Here is a 20,894-nt window from a genome sequence, read left to right on the forward strand (position 1 = left end):
AAGACAAGTTTCCTGCGAAATTTAGGATGCCCAAGATGGACAAGTTCAATAGGACTGGTGATCCGAAGGTTCATCTAAATTCTCAAACTGTTTGTATTGTCACTAAAGTACCTACTATAACTAGTATCATGGTTTGGAAAAATCCACCAAAGTTGAATGGCGTGATCTATATAATTCATTTATGAAGCAATATGATTGTAATACTCAGTTGGAAGTCTCAATTAGAGATCTTGAGTCCATTAAGCAGAAATGGAATGAGTCCTTCTCTAATTTCTTGACATAAGCTGGGTTGATGAAGAACAAGCCGTCTTAAAAGGACCAAGTTCGTACGGTGGTCCAAAATGTTCTTCCTAGTTAGGTCAAAAGGCTTCAGATGATGAATTCAAAGACTTCTATAGAGCTATACAATGATGGGCTTAAGGTCGAAAAATTTGAAAATGACAAGAGGAAGGCTGTGTGAACCGGCAAAAGGTCGAATTATCAAGCTAGAGGGAGCAGGACTTTGAATGTGAATGTTGTCCAGCAACCAAGGAAGTTCTCTAACTTCAGGCAACCTCTTTCAAAGATCTTTGAGAGGTTAGTGAAGAATGGCATCCAACCAACCACCCTCAAAAACCCACTTAAGCTAAATGCACATGGCTACAAACCCAACACCTATTGCAAATTCCACCAAGCACCCGGCTACCACATAGATAACTACATCTGGCTGAAACCCCCTATGAAGACCCCCTATGTTTTCGGGCATGTGACAGACCAGTACAATCGTCTCAAGCACGAGATTCAAGACTTGATTGACTGTGGGGACTTGCAAGTTGAGCAACTTCCTCGATATGAATGTAAGGACCTATTGGGACAACTCTCGGGAAAATTTGATTTTAAGGTCTATTATTTGAGGCCTCCTTTGGCTGACATTCGAATTGAATACATTGTGACAAGTGGCTAGGGATCAAACGAGGATCAAGCGGCCTATGAACCTTGTCTTTTGGAGGTTTGAAAGAAAGGAGAAAAGAAGTATGCCATGGCCATTGACATCTAGTAGAACTTTGGGGATGAGTGTGATGTCTAAAGCATTGGGGCAAAGGATATTTAGGCAGACAGCGACTCTGATAAAAAGGCCAAGCCAGTAGGTAAAAGTGAAGGCACGGGAGTTCAAGAAATGAAGTAGGTCGAGAAAGCTCTTGAAGGGGATAATAGGTTACTAGAACAGTTGAAGAAAGAAAAGAAGACAATCGACATCTAGGAGCTGTTGAAGCACTCATCAGACTATAGAAAGGCTTTAATCCAGGCCTTATCTAGTATAAGTGTTAGCACGATAACTACCTTCAAGGATAAGATCAGAACGGTAATTAACAAGATCACCAGGATTATCACTTTCTCGGATGAGGACTTACCACTGGAGGGAAGAGACCACAACAAGGCTTTCTATATAGCAGTAGAGGTTAAGAGGAATAGGACTCCATATGTGATGGTGGATGATGGGTCCGCCATCACTATGTGTCCTTCTCCTACATCCCCTAAGCTGGGGATGACTGCAAAAGATCTAAAGCCATTAGATATGGTCATAAGAGCCTATGATGAAACAAAGAGAGACGTGGAAGGGATGTTCTCAACACTGGTAAAAACGTGTCCTATCAAATCCTAGGTGGATTTCACTGTCTTGGACATCCTAGTAAATTTTACACTGTTATTGGGAAGGCCATGGTTCCATGCCTTAGGAGGAGTTCCTTCCACTATGCATCAAAGGTCAAGTTCCCTTATGAAGGCAAAATAGTAACCATTAACGCCCAAAGTGGTAAGGTTTTCTTAACTATTCAAGAAGTTGTGAAGGAGCTAAAAGCCCCTGTTGGATTCCAAGTTGTTGTTTTCTACAAGGACTTCATGCTAGGAATGGGGCAGGGAAGAACCAGTAAGGTATCGTCGGGCTGCCAGACTTCAAAGGTTAAAAGACTCGATATGAGCTAGGTTACCATGAGGATGAAAATAAGGACAAACCAAAGAGTAAGACTTTAAATGATGTATTTGTCCATGAATACAAGACTTACTCTAGGGAGCCCGAACATGTTATAGTAGCTGGGACTGAGGTGCCAGGATTTAAGATATTTAAGAATTTGATTGTTGACAGGATGGTTGAGTTTAGCATCAAGGAAGTCCGTGAGAAGGTCACCACCAAGATTGAGGAGTTGACAGGATCAGTATTAGGTATGTCTGAAGTAGAATACTTAGAATGATCTCTAAATGATAGATGTATTACTGGTGGCAGATCTAGTTTTACGTTTGAATCTCGCTTTCCATGAGGCAAGTTAATTTCTAAAGGAACATTTGACAATTTTCCTACATCAATAGTTTCAGAAGTTAAGGCTTCATCCAAAGAACTCTAACTGGTAGACTTCATATCAAAAGAAAGTCTCATACTGCCATCCACAAGTTATGAAGGTTATATATATATATATATATATATAAGCGTAGAAAGGGGGTAATAAATTGCATGAAATCAACATTTCTTAGTATTGATTAGTAATTTCATGGTACTCACCATCTTATAGCATAAGAAATGTCAAATAATGGAGACAACAACAAAAAAACACTAATTATATTGAATTAATGTTTGTACAAAATCTTTTGATTCGTATCATCCCATTCATTAATTTCTGGTTACTCCTCTACCGCTGAGCCAGGAAAGGTTTGAATGTCATTAGCACTCCAATTGCCTCAACCACATTCAGGATGAAGAACACCAAATGGTCACCTGCATTTCAATATGCATTAATCCCTGTCAAATTACTTAAAAATTGAACATACATTATCACATCAATACTTTTGGTATACATTACTTGCACACAATTATATGAGTCCATAAATTATATATTTCTTTATAGGATATTTTTATATTTATATGTAAAGTCTTCACTATGCAAGAACCAGATTGAATAATTTCCATAATATACAAGTTAAAAAAAAAGCAACAAATGGTAAAAAACAAAATCAGTAGGGGAAAAAAAGCAACCATACTTGGAAGAAAAGTAGCATTTCGACGCTTTTGCGCCCAAGAAAATCTGTAGACATCCAGATTTTAAGATAATTATTAAATATTCAGTATCATGAGGCAAGGTATGAAATAAAATATGTTGTAGATAATTTTATACTAAAATGTACCGCAATTGACAAATTCACAATGACATATTCAAGTTCAAGCTTTGTCCAATGCTCAATTCAACTTAAATTTTAAGACTAAGTATTTGATAATTGGGCTATATAGATGCCCTAAACAATTAGATTTGTCCAACCATGAGCACTCAGAGGTTAAAATAGTTCATCTTTTAGCACTCTAGCAAATAAATGAAATGATCTGCATTTATAAGTATGAAAATTAATTGTAAAGTAAATGATCAATTGCCTAAATATTAAAGGTGTTGCCCGGATGAAAAGGTTCTAGGTTCAAATCCTGTCAATCTTCTCGAGAAGTAAAGTTCTTGTGGAACCTATAGTAAGGTTCTTGTGGTTCCACTAGGACCTCCATATAGGCAGGCTAACCATGGCACATTATAGACGAAGAAAAGAATAATTACTATTTACTTTTTGATTAATATATGAGTTATTCTTTATATTATTTTTATTATATTAAATCTTTTTATGTAATTCAAAAGTAACTACTAACTTCTTCCATCCAAAATCAATCCAAATTCAATACAGTTAGAAAACTAAAATTGAAAAATAAAAATTATAATTAAATTTTTAAATTTTTATCAAGTATGAAATTCATCTAAGACTTTTGTTATCATGTTAGAGTGAAATTATTGATTTTAGTTGAAGTAATAGTTAGTTTTACAATAAGTTGATTTTAATATTTAAAAAAATTAATTAATTATCATTTTTACTTATTCTAATTTTTAGTACAATTTAATCCTAAAAATTTAAGTATTTTAAAAATACTTATATTTAAAGCAACATTATTAAATTAGCAAATAGTTTAATTTGAATTATTAAAATAAAATACATATTTATTTATTTTATTATTTTGATAGATATTAGGATTAAACTATGCTAAAATGAGAATTTTACTTGATTTTGATAAAAAAAATAATTTTGACGATTTTAATACTTGATAAAAAAGTTAAAAATTCGATTATAATTTTATTTTTTAATCTAGTTTTTTTTATTGCGTTGACTTTGAATACAAAGAGTTAGTAGTTAGTTTTTAAAAAAAATAAGAGAAATTTAATATAATAAAATCGATACTGGGTATAATTTATATAATAGAATAAAAAATTAGGGGTAAAAAGTAATTTCTCAACAAGAAATGGCAAACATAAAAAAGAGGAAAAAACAAATCTAAACTCGAAATGATTAATCCCAAATCCAAGACCCAACTGTGGTATTATTTATCTGCTATGTTCAATTAGAAAGAAAAAAGAAAAAAGGTATAACTTACAAGGCGCCACCTCCAGCAGGACCAGCTGCTTTAAAAAGAGACATTGCAGTCATAGCAATGCCATTAGCAGCTCCTCTTTGGTGTTGATCCTGGTGTTTAATTTGCAGCAAAGATTACTAGCAAAAAGAATAAGACAAAACCAAGTAAACTAACTAACAAAGATAAGAAATTTACCACTGCTCTATTCTGTAGAAGGAACAAGCCCGTGATTATTGACACCTGTTGAGTAAATAATGTCCACTTCAGGAGAAAAGCATATAAGCTACACAAGCTGCATGCTACTGATGACTCAATTTTAATTAGCAATAGCTTTATGCATTTACATGCCATGGAAAATGTCGCAGTACTTACAGAAAGAGAGCTCCAAGTTACAGGAGCACTTACTGATAGAACATTCTTCAATATAGATGCACAGTTTAACATAAGGGTAAGGCTGAATCCTGATAACATGGCAATAAAAGGGTAACTTGCTAACAATGGTATGGATAAAACCTGCACATATGAAATCAATCCAAAAGAAAAGTTAATGCCAAAGTGTCTATAGCTAACAACAGAGAGAAAAAGAAATACAAGCATTGGAGGACATTGCAAAATTACCCCTGCAATGCGGAACAGTGTTATAGGTCCAAAAATCCTCTCCATGTATGGATATAGAGAAAGTTGAAAGACAAGAAGGCTGAAACCTAATAGTAGGGAAACAACTCGTTAGTGACTTCACAACATCTACTGGACTATAGAAAATGTCCTTTTACATGTAGTTCACTGTTTCTTTTTCGTGTTCTTGGCAACACTAAAGCTGGTGCTAATGAAGAACCCAAAACAGATAGCTCAGGCCCACTCATTCAGACCTGAAATAGCAAGAACTTCTCCAACATCCTGAGTTGAATAGCTCAGGCCCCCAAACCTCCTAGGACTGACAGCCCATAATGAAAAAATCTACGAAAAAAAAACATTGGATAATCAAAATTTATTTACCGAAGCTAAAAAAGAAAAATCGCAGGAGTTTGGAAACAGTTTCTGTGTTAAGTATGAGAAATGATAGTACCTCTGTGTAAGCCATATCATGAAGTGAGAAAATACAATAAACAATGATGGATGACATCAAAGGCCAATTCATCAGAAGACTTTCTCCAGAAGTTGGTTTGCTTTCTTCATTGTCTTCCCCTTTATTGCCATTAGATGTAGCTTCCATGGCATCAAGGGAGTCCTTGCCTGAGGCATTGTTTTCATTGTGCATATGCAGTGTCTCCTGTATAAATTAACCAAATAATATTTTCACATCACATTGCTGTAAATAGCTGCCACCCAGTGTTGACCTCAACAAAGTCATCATGTCCAAGCATCAAGACAAATAAATATGGAATGAATTAGCTAGCATAAAATTAGCTACCAAGCTCTAAGGACAAGAAAAAATATGCCAATCACAGAAATTTTAGAAAGTATTAGTAGTAGTAATCTGTGAAAGAATATAAGTACCGGAAGCCAGAAAGAAGCAATACTGACTCCAAAAGCAAAAACTGATGTACACAAGCATGGTAGGAAGTATGGAAATCTGCATTACAAATGGAAAATATACATTAGTATAACCTTATAACAAAAACAAGGGTGCATTGCGATAATTGCACTTGACTAAATTTAACGTAAATTTCAGAATTTATTCCATAAAAAAGTTGTTATTTAAGGAAGAATTTTGTCTACACTTAGTGTATTTCTCTATCTATACACTAAATTGATAGATGATTGAAATATATTTATCAATTTGGAAATTCTTATCTAAACTCACTATATGTCCCTACCTATACACCAAACCGATTGATAATTAACACATATTTATTAATATTGAATAATGAAGTATATGTCAATTATCCAATATTAAAATGTAAAATACTCGTGTATATATATATATATATATATATCATTCTACTATTAGTTGTAATATATACATAAAACATAGATAAGAATTCCTTATTTTAAAATATATGTCAATTATTTAATAATATTTTATGAAACAGTTATATATATATATAATTCTTTTACTGATTATAATATATATATATAATTCTTTTACTGATTATAATATATATATACTAGTTGTCTTTATTTAATTGCGAAGAGTTTCCACAATTATGCAGTGGAAGTTCACTAACCTCCCGAACAAAGATTCCTGGGAAAAAACATTGGGATATTTCTCTGCGGGCTGAAAGTGTCCAGTTGTCAGCATATATAATGATTAGAAAGAACAGTTAATAACCAGAAAAAGTGCATGGTGGGGATAATAGAATGTGCCAGGATGGAAGCCACTTTTGACATGTCAGCATTTTCATACCATTTTTTTGTACTATTAAAAAAAGATGCAATTATAAATCATATCAAAATGTGTGGAATCCAATCAACAATATATAATCTTAAGAATTTAGGAAGGAAACGCATTTATTATCCAAATTTAGACCAAGCCATGGTTCATGAATTGATGATTTACAGTTTCATATTATTGGAACCCATTGATTCCGATATATAGATGTAAAAAAATTTAATTTATAAATTAAAAATATTTTTTTAATTGAAATCGATTGTTAAAATAAAACTGTGAATTCATTTCAAGCTGAGAGAGGATAAACTCTAAACTAATAGAATTGGGCTATATTTTGAGTTCGACAAGGATAAACTCTAATCTAATAGAGTTGGGCCATATTTTGAGTTTGACTAATTATGAGCTCAAATCGGTGTGTGTGGCTATCTGAATTATAAAATGAAATGAATGATGCATATTTTGAATATCTAAATTTTTATAACAGGTGCAATTCATACCAAACAACGAATAGTAGAAGTATAAAGAAAACATTCCGTTAAATACACATTTTGCCAGGTCCTTGTGCCTAAATATACAAGGGGAAGTTTCATGGTTCTGCAGAGGCGGAACCATGCTGCAAAATTTATACACCTCTAAATTTGTCTCTTTATTTTAATCTGAATATAGTTAAAAATATATATATAATTTTCATTTTATTTCAAAAAAAGATATGAGAAAAAAATAAAATTAAAATAATAAAATTAAAAGAGATATGTAGTGTTATAAAATGTACTTAGTAACGTGGAATTTATTTAAAAATTCTATATGTTTTGTTAGAATTTAATTTAGTTATAATTAATTACATAAAAATTGGATTATATAGAATATTAAATTAATTTTAATTTTATTTAAAGTATATAAATTTTAGATTTATAAATAAATTTTATGGATTGAAACCAAATACAAAAATATATTTATTATGCTGTTGTATGTATAATGCATAAAATAGTTGAGAAATCAAATACCTGAGCAAGGAAACCTCCTAGGGCTGGGCCAATGATCAGTCCTATACCCCATGATGTGCTTATCTAAAACCAGATAAATATACTGTTTTCATTACCAGGACAGCAGTGCAATTAAGACAGAACTCAAATTATACATAGGCCAAATAGAGCTCTCACTGTTGATAATCCTAAGGCTTGGTGTTCTTCTCGGAACACCTCACAAGCATATGCCTGTTAATTGGGTTCAACAAGTTCAAAAAACTTAGAAAATAACAGTATATAAAAGAAGAATCATCCCACGTAAGCTAATACTAAAATAGTGCCAACTGCTAATTACCTTGATAGGTCCAAGCAAACCATTCAAGCTCCCCAGAAGAAACCTTGTAGTAACAGCCATCCAAAAGTTTACACTAAGGCCGAACAGAGTGTTGAAAATAACCCTGAGAGCAGTCCACAATCAAAATAAATATGAGATTTTATTAATTTATTTTAAATGGAACGTCCCTGCATAACGGTACATGCTTGAATTTAGAGCTGTTAAAGAAAGTAGTTGTTTATTGCTACTAACACTGTAATGGTCCCTATGATTATGACAGGTTTTCGTCCATAGCGATCGGAGACTACTCCCCAGAAAACAGATGTCAAGGCCCTACCAAGCATAAATGCGGACCCTTCAGAAAAAAAATATATATATATTTGAGGGGTGGACCTTGTTAGGTTAGTAGAATAAACTGCTAAAATATGCCATTAATGAACAGGAAGGTGCACAGGTTCTAAGCTCACCAACATATCCAGCGTAATATCCAATATCTTCCTCTCTTTCTACAATATGAAAATCCCTAATCTGCCATGAGAAATTGATTACAGCAGAGTGTTATAATAAATAACTGGAACAAGTAAGAACAAGATTTATTGGTATCACTTGTATCAGGGTATGGACTTGACAGAATATTATTAACTCTACAACAGTACTCTCTTTTCACATGTCCAATATTCACAGGAAGTCAGTATAGGTAGCAACAGTCTTTGCCAATTTTACCCAATAGAATGTGAAAAATATATGCCATAAATAACCTCATCTATGTGATTAATTCTTAGAATGCTAATTGCTGTAAGCAGTCCTAGCAACCCGAAAGCAACAAGTGTTAGCTAGCAGGATATCGTCTGGTGCATATATTTAATTGCTTCATATTTTGACATTTAATGATTTTTATATCTTTAATATTTAAAATTAATAAAATATTTTAATTATTTATTAACTTCATATTGTTAAATTAATTCTACAATAATCACTAAAATGCAATTGTTCTATTGTCGTCTTCCGGCCTAATTTTGGATTTGATTTCTACATTTCAATTGATATTTGTCTTGACTTTCTTGTTAATTTCCAGCAAAATTGTCCAAGAAATGATGTACGGAAACATAGATGTCTATGTCTAACCCCCCAACCCGACAAAACAAGAAAACAAAAAAGAAAAGGTCCTCACCATGTCAAGAAAGAAAAAATACTTGGACAAAGAGATGCACGGAGACGTATACTTACCATGAAGTAAAGAAATGGAAAGAGAGATGATATTGGAAGTGCTGCAAAAGTTAAGATTATAATCAGTATGGGACAGATAAATCCATTAACAAAACATTGGGAAACTGAATACAGCTAACAATAATATTCTCCAGATAATGTGTTTATCATTGTGTCATTGATTTATGTTTTGCAGCTGCAGCAGTGACATATGAACTAGCAGCAGCAGCAATGCTTGATTCAAGCAAAGAACTTGGATGGTTTTTCTCTTCTCAGGCATCCCCCATCAGGAGAAAATCCAGTAAGGATCAAAATCATTAAGAACGAAGGTTTTCTCTCTCTTTAATCGAGCTCTTATTCATTCCATTAACATATATAACAATTAATAGGTTCTGATAAAGGAAAAAGTCCTATAAACAGAAACAAGAAGCTACACCTGGTCCTTTTCATCTGTCCTAAATCATATATATAAAACCTGAAAACAGAATATGTATATGTATATATATATAGCTAAATTACTTACCAGTACAGAGCACAACAATCCATATAGAAACAAATTCTTTAATGGGCAATCCTGTTCTCAACTCTTTGATTTGATCAACTTTACAACCTGGGCAATTCTCATAGTAATTCTTCTTCAACAGTGGCTCTGTGCTGCTACTCATGATCTTGTTTTCTCCAAGAAATTAGCATCCAATTGTCGTACGTTCCAAACATATAGATGCACAGTCAGAGTGATCCCAGTACTATAATAAGAACCAGCCAACTTGCTTGGCAGGCATCATTACACACGTCAACACCTAAGAATGATACAATTCTTCAAAGCAGCTAATTGTATTTTAACTACAACAAAACAAATGAACTGTAAGAATTGCTGATGGGACATTTCGAAGAATACAATTTCAATTAGAATTACAACTCCTCACCGAAGGATTGGTGGGCATGAATTATTTTTAATAATTTTTTATATTTTTCTTTTGTCAGTCGGACAAATGCAAATCTGGTTACCTGCATTTATTAACATGCTTACGAAACTCTTACGTGAAAACGACAAAAACAAAAATAAACATTTAGGAATCGTATTAACTTCTGCTCTTGTATTCTTTCTTTATTTGTTTTTACTTTTTTAATTTATTCTTCTGGTGATAAAATATGCATGTGGCTGTTAGTGTGGTGCAGGATGAATGTGATTTTGGAGCCATATTAAGAAAGAAAAGAGTAATTTTTGCTGACTAGATCCATGTATCTTGATGATTATACGAATAATATATTACTCATTTGTAGTATCTCTAAGGAATTATATATATATATATATATATATATATATATATAATATATATATATATATATATTAAATTTCTTATCAGTTATTTTATAAAATAATATTCTAATAAATCTTTTAGATTTTAAATATATCTTCATATTTAGAGAAATTAAATTTTTTTATTTTAAATCTAAAAAGTATAATACAAATTTTTATAAACTATCATCAATAAAATTTTAAAAAATAAAGTAAATTAAAACTGTTAATACCTATAAAGAGAAGGCATTAATATAAAATAAAATATATAGAATCTATTAAATTTAAATACAAACTTTTACTTTTTGTATTTGAATATTCTATGAAATACTCTTTATTATAAAACTAGTAGTCTTTAAAATAAAAAAGATTATTAAAGATATTTTTATTGGTAGATTATATAATAGAGTCGCATATAATTTTTTTTTCTAAAAAAATAATACTTATTTACTTTAAGTGCATAACTTTATTTCCTTTATTTTTATGAGGATTTTCCATACTATATTGAATATAAGGCTATTTTTTATTGAATATGGACCACGAAAGTTCAAACTTATAATATTAGCTCAGAAATAATTTTGAAATTTAAAAAGCTTCGGAATGGGTTCTAAAATATATTTAATATTAAATTATAGGTGGTTTCTATATTTACTTTGTTTAAAATAAAAAGTAATTTAACTTTATTTTAAATATTATTGATTTTTTAATTTAAATTTTATTTATTAAGATTTATATCTGTCACGACCCCACCCGTGGGCCCGTGACCGGCACTAGGGAATGGGTAGGCTTAAGGCCACCGAAACCCGTAGTAAGCCTGACACTCACTGATTTAAACAAACCTCATCTCAAATTAATATTATTAAAACCACAAATTATCTTAAATGCTACACTCTACATAAATACTTCGGTCTGCCAGATAAACTAGGCGAGACCTGAAACTCAGAAAATTTATAACTGATACATCTACTATTACTACTGCGGAGAATCTAAGATTTACCAATTTACATACCAAATCAAATACATCACCCGATGATTAAGGAGTTCTTTGAATAAGAGTCGCGAGAGAACTAACGATCACGAATCCGAAAAAAACATAAATGGAGACTGTCAGTCTCGAGAGTGAGTTAAAATCATATATCTAAAACAGTTTCCAACATTTCAATATCACATTCATTTAATTTTAAAAATAATTAATAAATCACGCGAACCATACGTGTCATGTTAAAACATATGTGTCATGCCATGCTTAAACAAAATTTATTCCACATGCAACGGGACGGAGTACTTCAGTAGAACTCTAATCCCAACTCTAAAATCTCGATTATTCCAACACTTATGTCTCAACTCTATCATCTCAAACCTCTCATTCCAACAGGTGGCCGGAGAGCAAAGCTCGACCAGGGACCTTACCTCCAGTCCACTTAACTCTCGGCCTTAGCCTTTCGGGCTCTCTTATCCAATAAGACTGGTGCCCGGAGAGCATAGCTCGACCAGGGACCTTACCTCCGGTCACTTAAATTTCCAAATAAGCCGCCCAGAGAGCAATGCTCGACCGGGGACCTTACTCCCAAGCAACCACACTCTACTAAGCCCAGAGAGCGATGCTCGACCAGGGCAGGTCCTAATCTTTCTTTCTCAAAATTTTTACCTCTTTACCCTTTTCCTACCTCTCTCATATTATATTGGAACACTCATCCAACTCCTATGTTCTCACCGTCCCATCCCGAGTCATCATGCAATATTAAAATTGGTGATAAAGGAAAACATATTTAAATAATAATTAAAAGCATCAAGGAAATAATGATAATAATTAAATGAAAATTAAAATTGCAAATGAATAATCACGATGGCGAATCAAATTTTATGCATGACACGTGCATAAGCGATATATGACTTTAACTCACAGGTTTGGCGACCTCCTAGCTCTGCTCCGGTGCCTCGGTTGGAGCGAGCCGAACGAACTGACAATCTAGTCACGGAAAACAATTTATCAAAACGATGAAACAATTACAATAGATCCTAGGTCTAGATTCCTAGGATCGACTGTCTAAGAATCTCGACTCAAGAACTACCGAAAATTCAGTGAACCTCCCTACAACACGAACATTACCCCCCCGTAAAAACGGGTCCAGGACTGCCGGAAAAACACTCCAAATATCCAACAATTTAAACAACGGGAGTCGGGTCCCCAAACTTCACTATTTCCGACTCGCCACACAAAGACAAAATACGACTATGGCGGGCCAGCGGACAAATATTTTGACTCACAAAAATCATCAAATACACAATATAATCCAATAGACACAATTAAACCAAGAATTTCTAAAATTAACGGGCCAAAGATAATTACCGAGACGCTCGGTCGCTCGGTCGACTACTTCCGTGGCCGGCGGCCGATGGCGATCCCACTTTCGATTTTCTGATCCGACACCCGATCATCCGGAGAGATTTGCGAGCGATCTCGACCGTCGATTCATAAACGAAACCCGATCGCCCACGAAACCGGTGCCATCGCGAAGCTTGAAATCGAGGAGAGTCGGGATATATCCTCCGATCGTCCATCCTCCACGGATCGGCCGGAAAAGCTAAAAAATGCCGGCTGCCACCATTTTCTCTCTCCACCGGATCTTCCGTCTCCCGGCCACCACAGGCCGCTAAAGAAAGCTCTCGCCGAGAGAGCCGATCGCCACCCGACTCGGACCGCCAACAACGCGGAGTACCCGGAACACGCAGCCTTTGCCTTGAAGCTCTTCCACCGCTAATTGGCCGCTTCTGCCTTAGCATAGAAGTGGGGCTTGGCCGCTCCGTGGCCGGCCCGCTCCACGCCCCGACGGTCGCCACCGACGACGCACGCCGCCGCCTTCCTCCCCTTCTTCTTCGGCCATCGCCATCGCCCTCTCTCTCTCTCTCCCGATCTACTTTCTCTCTCCCCGATTTCTTTCCCTTCAATATCGACATTTGACCCCTGAACTTTTCCTTATTACAATTTGGTCCCTCAACTTTCTTAATTACTTACAATTTCATCCCGCAGAATTCCAATTTGACCCCCAAACTTCTTTTTAGCCTTTCAATTAAGCCCCTAACTATTTAATTTGGGCCAAAACCGAATTACTGAAAATACACAATTACACAAATACCCCTGACCGACATATTTATTTACAAAAATACCAAACTCACAAATTTCCATTAAAACCCCATAAAAATAAAATTATACTTTTAATCCTTATTCCAAAATAATCCTCCAATTAAATCCTATACACAATTAAATTAAATAATCAATTTCCAACTTAAAATTTAATACTACTAATCAATTATAATACCAATTTTTCCAAATTTTTTTTATAAAAACATCCTTTATAATTTCTTCCAAAATTTTCCAATATATAATTTTATTTATATAAATATGCATTTGGGATAATTTGAATAACCAAAATATAATCATTTCTCAAATAGTTTACTTGAATAAAAATAAAGCTAAAATTAACTTAAATAAAAACTCACTATTAAATATATAAAAAAAAATTTCGGGTGTTACAATATCTATACATGACTGATAACATTTTGAAATCCTTTAGTATTCTTTTTATAAATATGAAAATAATTAATATTTCATAAAAATGATAACTTTTTTCATTTTTTCATAAATTAATATAATTTTTTATGAAATTTAATAATTTACAAAAAATTGCTAAATTTTTAAAAAATATTAATTCTTTAATAATTTTGAAATTTATTACTAAATTATAGAAAGACTTCATAAATTATAATAATTTTTCATAAGTGTTACTATTTACAAAACTATAATATTATAAAAGATAATTGCTTTTGCAAAATGATAGGTCCAAATTGTATATAGATATTTAGGGTATTTTAGAGCTTCAATAATATGATTTCTATATATAATATGGTGAAAATATATAATTTTACCTCATTTAAACTTAATTGTCTATTTTCATGTAATATTAGCCAAAAGAGAAAAATATGGAGCCAAATACTCAAAAAGAAACTTAATTAGATATGTTTGTGTCAAGGCTCAAGATTAAGACACATAGACTGCTATTTGCAAGGCATGACCAAAGATTATAAAATCCAAGGGATATTTTAGTCATTTTATATAATTATTATAATTTAAATTAAGAGTTATTTATGGGATAGTACTTTGTGGAAATAAGGATACCTATATTCTTATCTATTAGATAGACTTATATTGGTATACTTATCTCTATAGAGATTTATTTAGAGAAGGACTCTTCTCTATATATATCTCTACAAACCTAATTCTAGAGGAAGAAGAGAGATTTCTTCTATCTGCTCTCAACATCTGTACACTATTATTTTCCATAGTTCTTACATAAACACTTTAATTTAGTTTTCATTACTCTTTTTAAGATCTAAGGAGCTTTTCAAGAAGTAGAGAATGAGGACCAATCATCTTTCTATTTGAAGAAATTCTATATCTAGAGGGAGCTTTTACTTTATTGTTTTATATTTTTCTATTTAATACCATAATTATTGGGTTAAATATGTTTGGCTAGTTTTCATAAGTGTTTAGTTTAGCCTTTTTCTTTTTGTATGAATCTTGTTATTTATTTATTTAATGAATGATTTGTTTACCTTCATATCCTTATTAGTTTCAGTTATTTTTGTTAGTTAATCATCATATTAATTTAGCAATAGTAATTATTATGAACATATTTAGGTTGAATGTATTAGAGACGCCAACTTTGCTTCAATCTATGTAGGTATAAGAAACTTTAGTTCCATCATTAGTTTGAGTGACTAAAGAAAAAGACACATCATCATCTCATTCATTAGATCTAGGCTTAAAGTAAAACAATGAGATTACTAAGTAAATGGTTAGACTAAATACTGTCTTTAGCATATAGTTTTAAATCATAAGCATTTGCATTTGCATTGCATATTTATTTATTATTTGGTTACTTTATTTTATAAATATTATTCTCTCAAAAATACTGATTTGAGTATTTAGATTTACTCTTATTGTTTTGTATTGATAATTAGTCTTTATAATAAGTGGCATTATAGTTCCTTGATAGATCGACCTCGTAGTGAACTTATCCTTACTATATGATCAGTTCGTGCACTTGCTAGTACTAACTTAGACACATCATGAAATTCTATGATTTATGAAAAATTGGCATATTTATAAAAAATATTAAATATTTTTATAATTACAAAATTTATTACAAAATTATAAAAATGATGATTTTTTTTTATATTTTTTCACAAATTATGCTAATTTCTTATAAATTCTTAGAGTGTATGAATTCTTAAAACTATCTTATATTATTTTAACAAATTCTATTTATAATTGATAACCTGTAATTATAGATAATTAAATTTTTTATTATATAAAATAAATTATTCGTTATAATATATATATTAATTTCTGAGATTTAAATTTTTTTTGACATGTGTGCTTAATTTTTAACATAAAATTTTTTTATTTTGACATGTATATTTATTTAACATATAAATTTTTATTTTGACATGTATATTTATTTTTTACATATAAAATTTAACCTTATATATAAATTTTTTGTTTTATTCTATTAATTTATTAATTAATAAGTTACATTTCTAATTAAATATTAACTTTAATTTAAAAATAATAATATATTAATTATATTTTAATATTATATTAACTAACCTAATTAGATAATGATACTAATTTTATCTAAAAATAATTTATTAATTATATTTTAATATTATATTAACTAACCTAATTAGATAATGATACCAATTTTATCTAAAAATAATATATTAATTATATTTTAATATTATATTAACTAATAAATTAATTTTCTAATTAGATAATAATTTTAATTCTAAAAAATAATATCATATCTAATTAACTATATCAATTAGGAAGGAGTGGACATAGGCAAACAACAACAAAACATAGACATCTTAGCAAGTGCATGATAGTTGTCACAGGCCGCAAGTTTCTCCTATTAAAATGAGGTTCAAAGCCCCAGTAAGTTTATAGAATTTTTTGGAAGACAACGAGGATTCTAGAAATATTCTAGAATAATCTAGAGACATATAGAATATATAGATAAGTATATAATTATATAGAAACTTTTAGACACTTAATTTTAGCTATTAGATCAAATCAATCATCATCGTCCATTGAGGAGTTGGATGCCTATAAATAGCTTAAGAACTTCACTTGTAACCATTAAGCAAAGCTCAAGCAAGTTCTCTTTGTAATAAAGGCTCTCTAAGTTATCTTAAGCTCTCTGTTGTTTTTTTTACCATCTTAGTCAGCATCTTACCTAGCATTCGATGAGTTATTTCTTTGATCGAACAAAATAACTTTTACCATGCAATTGGTTGATAGGAAGAACAAGTCCGCGACATAGTACATGGGCATGGCAAAGAAAAATCGAAATAATAGAGAATTCTTTTCAATTCTGGTGGGTTTTCATTTCTCTGGAATGGCATCCATTTTATTTAAATAAAAGAGAACTTTCAGCTTAGGCCAGCTTTCATTTCTTTTTGTGTCCCACAATTAATTAGCGAGTCTCACTTCTTTCACCAATCACTATCACACTTGAAATATTCGTGTACTTGTTGCCGATATTTTTGGTTGTAAATTTCTAATAACAAAAGTTGTTGACTTTTTCTTTTAATTTTTTTTTTATCTTCTGCAATTTGTCCTTTCTTGATTTTTTCTTAATATTTCTAATAGGCATTATAAATTATACTTTAAACTTAATATGACAATACATACATATTTCAGCTTTGAATCTATATATATATATAATAATAATAATAAGTTTAATATTAAGAAATATATGTACATATTAGGCTTGTAAGAGATTTTTTTTAATTTATTATTTTTTTATTAATTTTTAGTTTCATCTTTTATATTAAGAGTCATATTATTTTTCTTACTCATTTCTTTCTTTTTATATTTTATTAATAATGAAATTTATTAAAAATAAAATAAAATATATTGTTAATATATACAAAATAAACTAAAAGCAAATTAATAAAAATTAATTATTTATAATTTAATAAAAAAATAATATATATAAAAAAATTATTATATCATAAATCCATGTCCGTAAATCTAAATTGCATTATGGATCTGGATCATTTAATATGTATTGGCTACATAACTTTTTCTTTTTATTTGAAATCAATACCGTGGTGTATTGTTTTCATTGTCTTTTTTTTTTTCTATGTGTCTTTTTTCTTTATTTATTTCCATTTTTCATTAATTTTAATACTCTATTTATTTTTCTATTGTCTTATTATTAATAATTTATTATTATACTTTCTAATTTAATTTTATTTTTATTGACACTATACTTATTTTTTTAATAATATTACACCACTATCCTTGTAAGAAAAATATAATATATTAAAATTAATTTTTATATATACATAAAGTTTTATTAGCAATTCAAATTTTTTTATAAGAATATAAAATTTTCACCCTTTAAGATAGTTCTATCGTAAAATTAGATTAACTTGTTGGGGCATATCATTTTTATTGTTCAAAAGGCTAAATAAACTGAATAAAAAAAATTAATACAATTAAAAAAATAACCAAATCAAAGACAAGTGTCTTTAAAAGAACAGTCGTATCTTTTGCGCACAAGTACTAAATTTAACTAAAAAACGTATTATAAATTTTTCAATAATTCAGGTTCTTAATATTGTGTGGACATCATATAATTTATCTTTTTGGAGGTGCATTTATTATATTCATTTTATTTTTAATCAAAATTTTATCACTAATATTAACAAAATATTTTTAAAATTCAATAAACTTACACTCTATTTTTCCCTATAGTAACATGAAGTCGAGGTATGAAAACTTGAGTAACAAGTTATTATATTAATAAAATACCTTAATGATTGAAATGAATAAAAATAACGATATCAAATTATTTTCTACTGTTCATGTCTGACACGTTTTTTCTCTGCATTAAACTATTTCCTAATTAAATATTTAATTTTTAATTGCAAAAAGTTAATATATTAATTATTATTTTGATATTTGATTATATTTAATATAATTTATAAATCTATATAGTTAAAACAATAGCTGCAATTAATAGAAAGCAATTATTTTTATTAATTTTTCAAGTTTATAGTATAACTGTTTTTAGTTTTTTTTAATTATTTTTCAGTTACTTTTTAGTTATTTTTAATTTTTAACTGTTTTCAGTAATTTAATTATTTTTAAAACTATAAATACAAAAATTAAATTTTTTGATATTCTTACACAATAAAAATAAGAAAACTAAAAATATTGAGATTTCTAATATCTTTCTAAGAAGAAAGCTGTTAAGAGCAACTATTGGCACATGTTACATATGGAACGCCTAATTGGAAGCTTGCACTATCAGTCATGTGGAAGAAAAGATGGCTATTTATATGGCTTCACTTTATTTTTTAGTCGAGGATAAAATGAATATATTATTAATTATTATATATTAAAGGGAACGAATGATTTTTTAGGTTTGCCTTTTCAGTAAAGCAACCTTCCCTTCTGAATTGAAAAGGAAATAAATAATAATGACAATAAAGGAACCAAAAAGCAGCAAGGTTTGACCACAACTCTCGTACCCTATTGTTCCTTTTATTATAAGCACCGAAAGCCCTTTCTCTCTCTTAACTCTGTTTTCTCCTTCCCCACGAATCTGCAATTGTCAAGTTATGATCTTTGCTTTTGCTTTTGATCCTGGTAGCCGGTCGGATACGTTGATTGATATTTGCAAGGCCGTTTTTATGCATAGGTTTTGATTAAATTTAGTCCTGCCATCAGGCTTTATTATAAGAAAATATAGCTAAATAAAATAATACTTCTGAAAAAGAAAAATATACTAAGTTTTAAATCCTTTTACTGTATAACTTACACAAGAAAATAATAGATCCATAGATATAGATATGGTCCGTAAACAAGTCAAATTCATACAAAACTTGGTTTCGTAAAATATAATATTAATAATTTTATATCTAATTAATAATTTTTATATTTTCACTTATTATAGAGGTATACAGAAATAAGAATTTTAGATTTTGAACCAAATGGGATAAAAAATGTGTTTTTCTTTGACCAACAAGAAGAGATTTAAGACACTTAAATAGACTAGAAGCCTAAATCAAAGGAACCCAATTATGGATTGAGAAATCCAAGAAAACTGTGACTAGAGGGAAATTATATAGTTGAGTAGCTCTACTCGGTATACATCTCTATAAATTTAGTCATGAAAAGGAGGAGGGCTTTCTTCTATCTACTTTTTGCTAAATCTCTCGTCAGTATTTATCCATTATTTTTTTCTCTACCATTCTTTTTCTACAATTCTCTACACTTTATCTTTTACAAATATTTAGTTCTTGATTTTCATTATTCTTTTAAGATCTAATAAACTTTTCAAAAAGTGGAGAGTGAGCACCAATTATCTTCATGCTTTAAAGAATTTTTAGATTTTGAGGGATTTTTTTTAATTTTATTTTATGTCTTTTTGTTTAATTACAATGATCATTGGATTAAATATGTTACACTAATTTTCATAAATGTTTAGTTAAACTTTTCTACTTATGTATTAACCTTGTTATTTATTTATTTAATCAGTAGTTTTTTACCTTCATATTTTTATTAGTTTCAGTTATTATTATTAGTTGACCATCATATTAATTTAATAATAGTGATTGTTATAAAAATATTTAGGTTGAATGTATTAAAGAAACCATATTTGCTTCAATCTATGTTAGTAAAAGAAATTTTAGTTGCATGATTAGTTTGAGTGGCTAGAGGAAAAGGTACACCACCATCTCATTCATTACATCTAGGCTTAAAGTAAAACAAAGAGATTACTAAGTAATTGGCTAGGCTAATTAGTGTATTTAACATATAGTTTTAAATCATAAGCATTTACATTGCATGTTTATTTATAGTTTATTTTATGAATATTCTATTTTCTCAAAATGCTGGTTTAGAGTGTTTAAGTTTACTTTTATTATTTTTTTGTTGATAATTGATCATTATAATAAATGACATTATAGTTCCTTGAGAGATCGACCTCGAGGTGAATTTACCATTTTATTATACAAATAATTCGTACACTTGCAAGTACTAACTTAGAGACATCAATAATTCAGTCATTTATCTTTACAATTGCGTGAATCATTCTTAGTGGAATTTTAATCTCGCCACAATTGGATTCTACACCTTCACTGTGTTTCTACATCTCTACTGATGGATCTATAAGTTTTATTTCTTTTGTGGTTCTTCTAAATCAAGCAAGATTCTCCATCTTCTAATTATTCATGATTTTGCTAAGGCTTTATACTTTGATTCTTCAATT

The 20,894-nt window shown here is 30.2% G+C and overlaps 1 protein-coding gene across 4 annotated transcripts; it reads right to left on the reverse strand.

The window, feature by feature from the left end:
* Positions 1 to 2,481: 2,481 nt before the first annotated feature.
* On the reverse strand, positions 2,482 to 10,114 carry LOC8264739 (protein ZINC INDUCED FACILITATOR-LIKE 1). 4 transcript variants are annotated; one of them, XM_048376130.1, is made up of 17 exons: positions 9,769 to 10,107; positions 9,267 to 9,307; positions 8,507 to 8,567; positions 8,292 to 8,394; positions 8,061 to 8,163; positions 7,901 to 7,954; positions 7,745 to 7,807; positions 6,577 to 6,626; positions 5,906 to 5,981; positions 5,475 to 5,678; positions 5,278 to 5,365; positions 5,027 to 5,112; positions 4,781 to 4,921; positions 4,604 to 4,648; positions 4,430 to 4,518; positions 3,010 to 3,053; positions 2,482 to 2,746 (listed from the first exon to the last, which is right to left on the reverse strand). In XM_048376130.1, the coding sequence occupies exons 1-17, from the start codon at positions 9,908 to 9,910 to the stop codon at positions 2,661 to 2,663; spliced, it is 1,476 nt and encodes a 491-aa protein (XP_048232087.1). In that variant the 5' UTR covers positions 9,911 to 10,107; the 3' UTR covers positions 2,482 to 2,660. The 4 variants fall into 4 exon arrangements, with proteins under 4 accessions (XP_048232087.1, XP_048232088.1, XP_048232089.1 ...); XM_048376131.1 differs by having other exon boundaries at positions 4,814 to 4,921; positions 9,769 to 10,098; XM_048376132.1 differs by lacking the exon at positions 7,901 to 7,954 and having other exon boundaries at positions 9,769 to 10,114.
* Positions 10,115 to 20,894: the final 10,780 nt, after the last annotated feature.

The sequence above is a fragment of the Ricinus communis genome, chromosome 6 (genome assembly GCF_019578655.1).
Source record: "Ricinus communis isolate WT05 ecotype wild-type chromosome 6, ASM1957865v1, whole genome shotgun sequence".
In the NCBI taxonomy this organism is placed as follows: Eukaryota; Viridiplantae; Streptophyta; class Magnoliopsida; order Malpighiales; family Euphorbiaceae; genus Ricinus; species Ricinus communis.

Bases quoted from the DNA above. Each gene is read 5' to 3' on its own strand.
- LOC8264739 (XM_048376130.1), bottom strand. From the start codon at position 9,910: ATGAGTAGCAGCACAGAGCCACTGTTGAAGAAGAATTACTATGAGAAT. The intron at 4,922-5,026 runs GTAATTTTGCAA...TCATATGTGCAG, and splicing joins CACTGTTCCGCATTGCAGGG to GTTTTATCCATACCATTGTT. The intron at 2,747-3,009 runs GTATGGTTGCTT...ATTGAAATGCAG, and splicing joins AAATGCTACTTTTCTTCCAA to GTGACCATTTGGTGTTCTTC.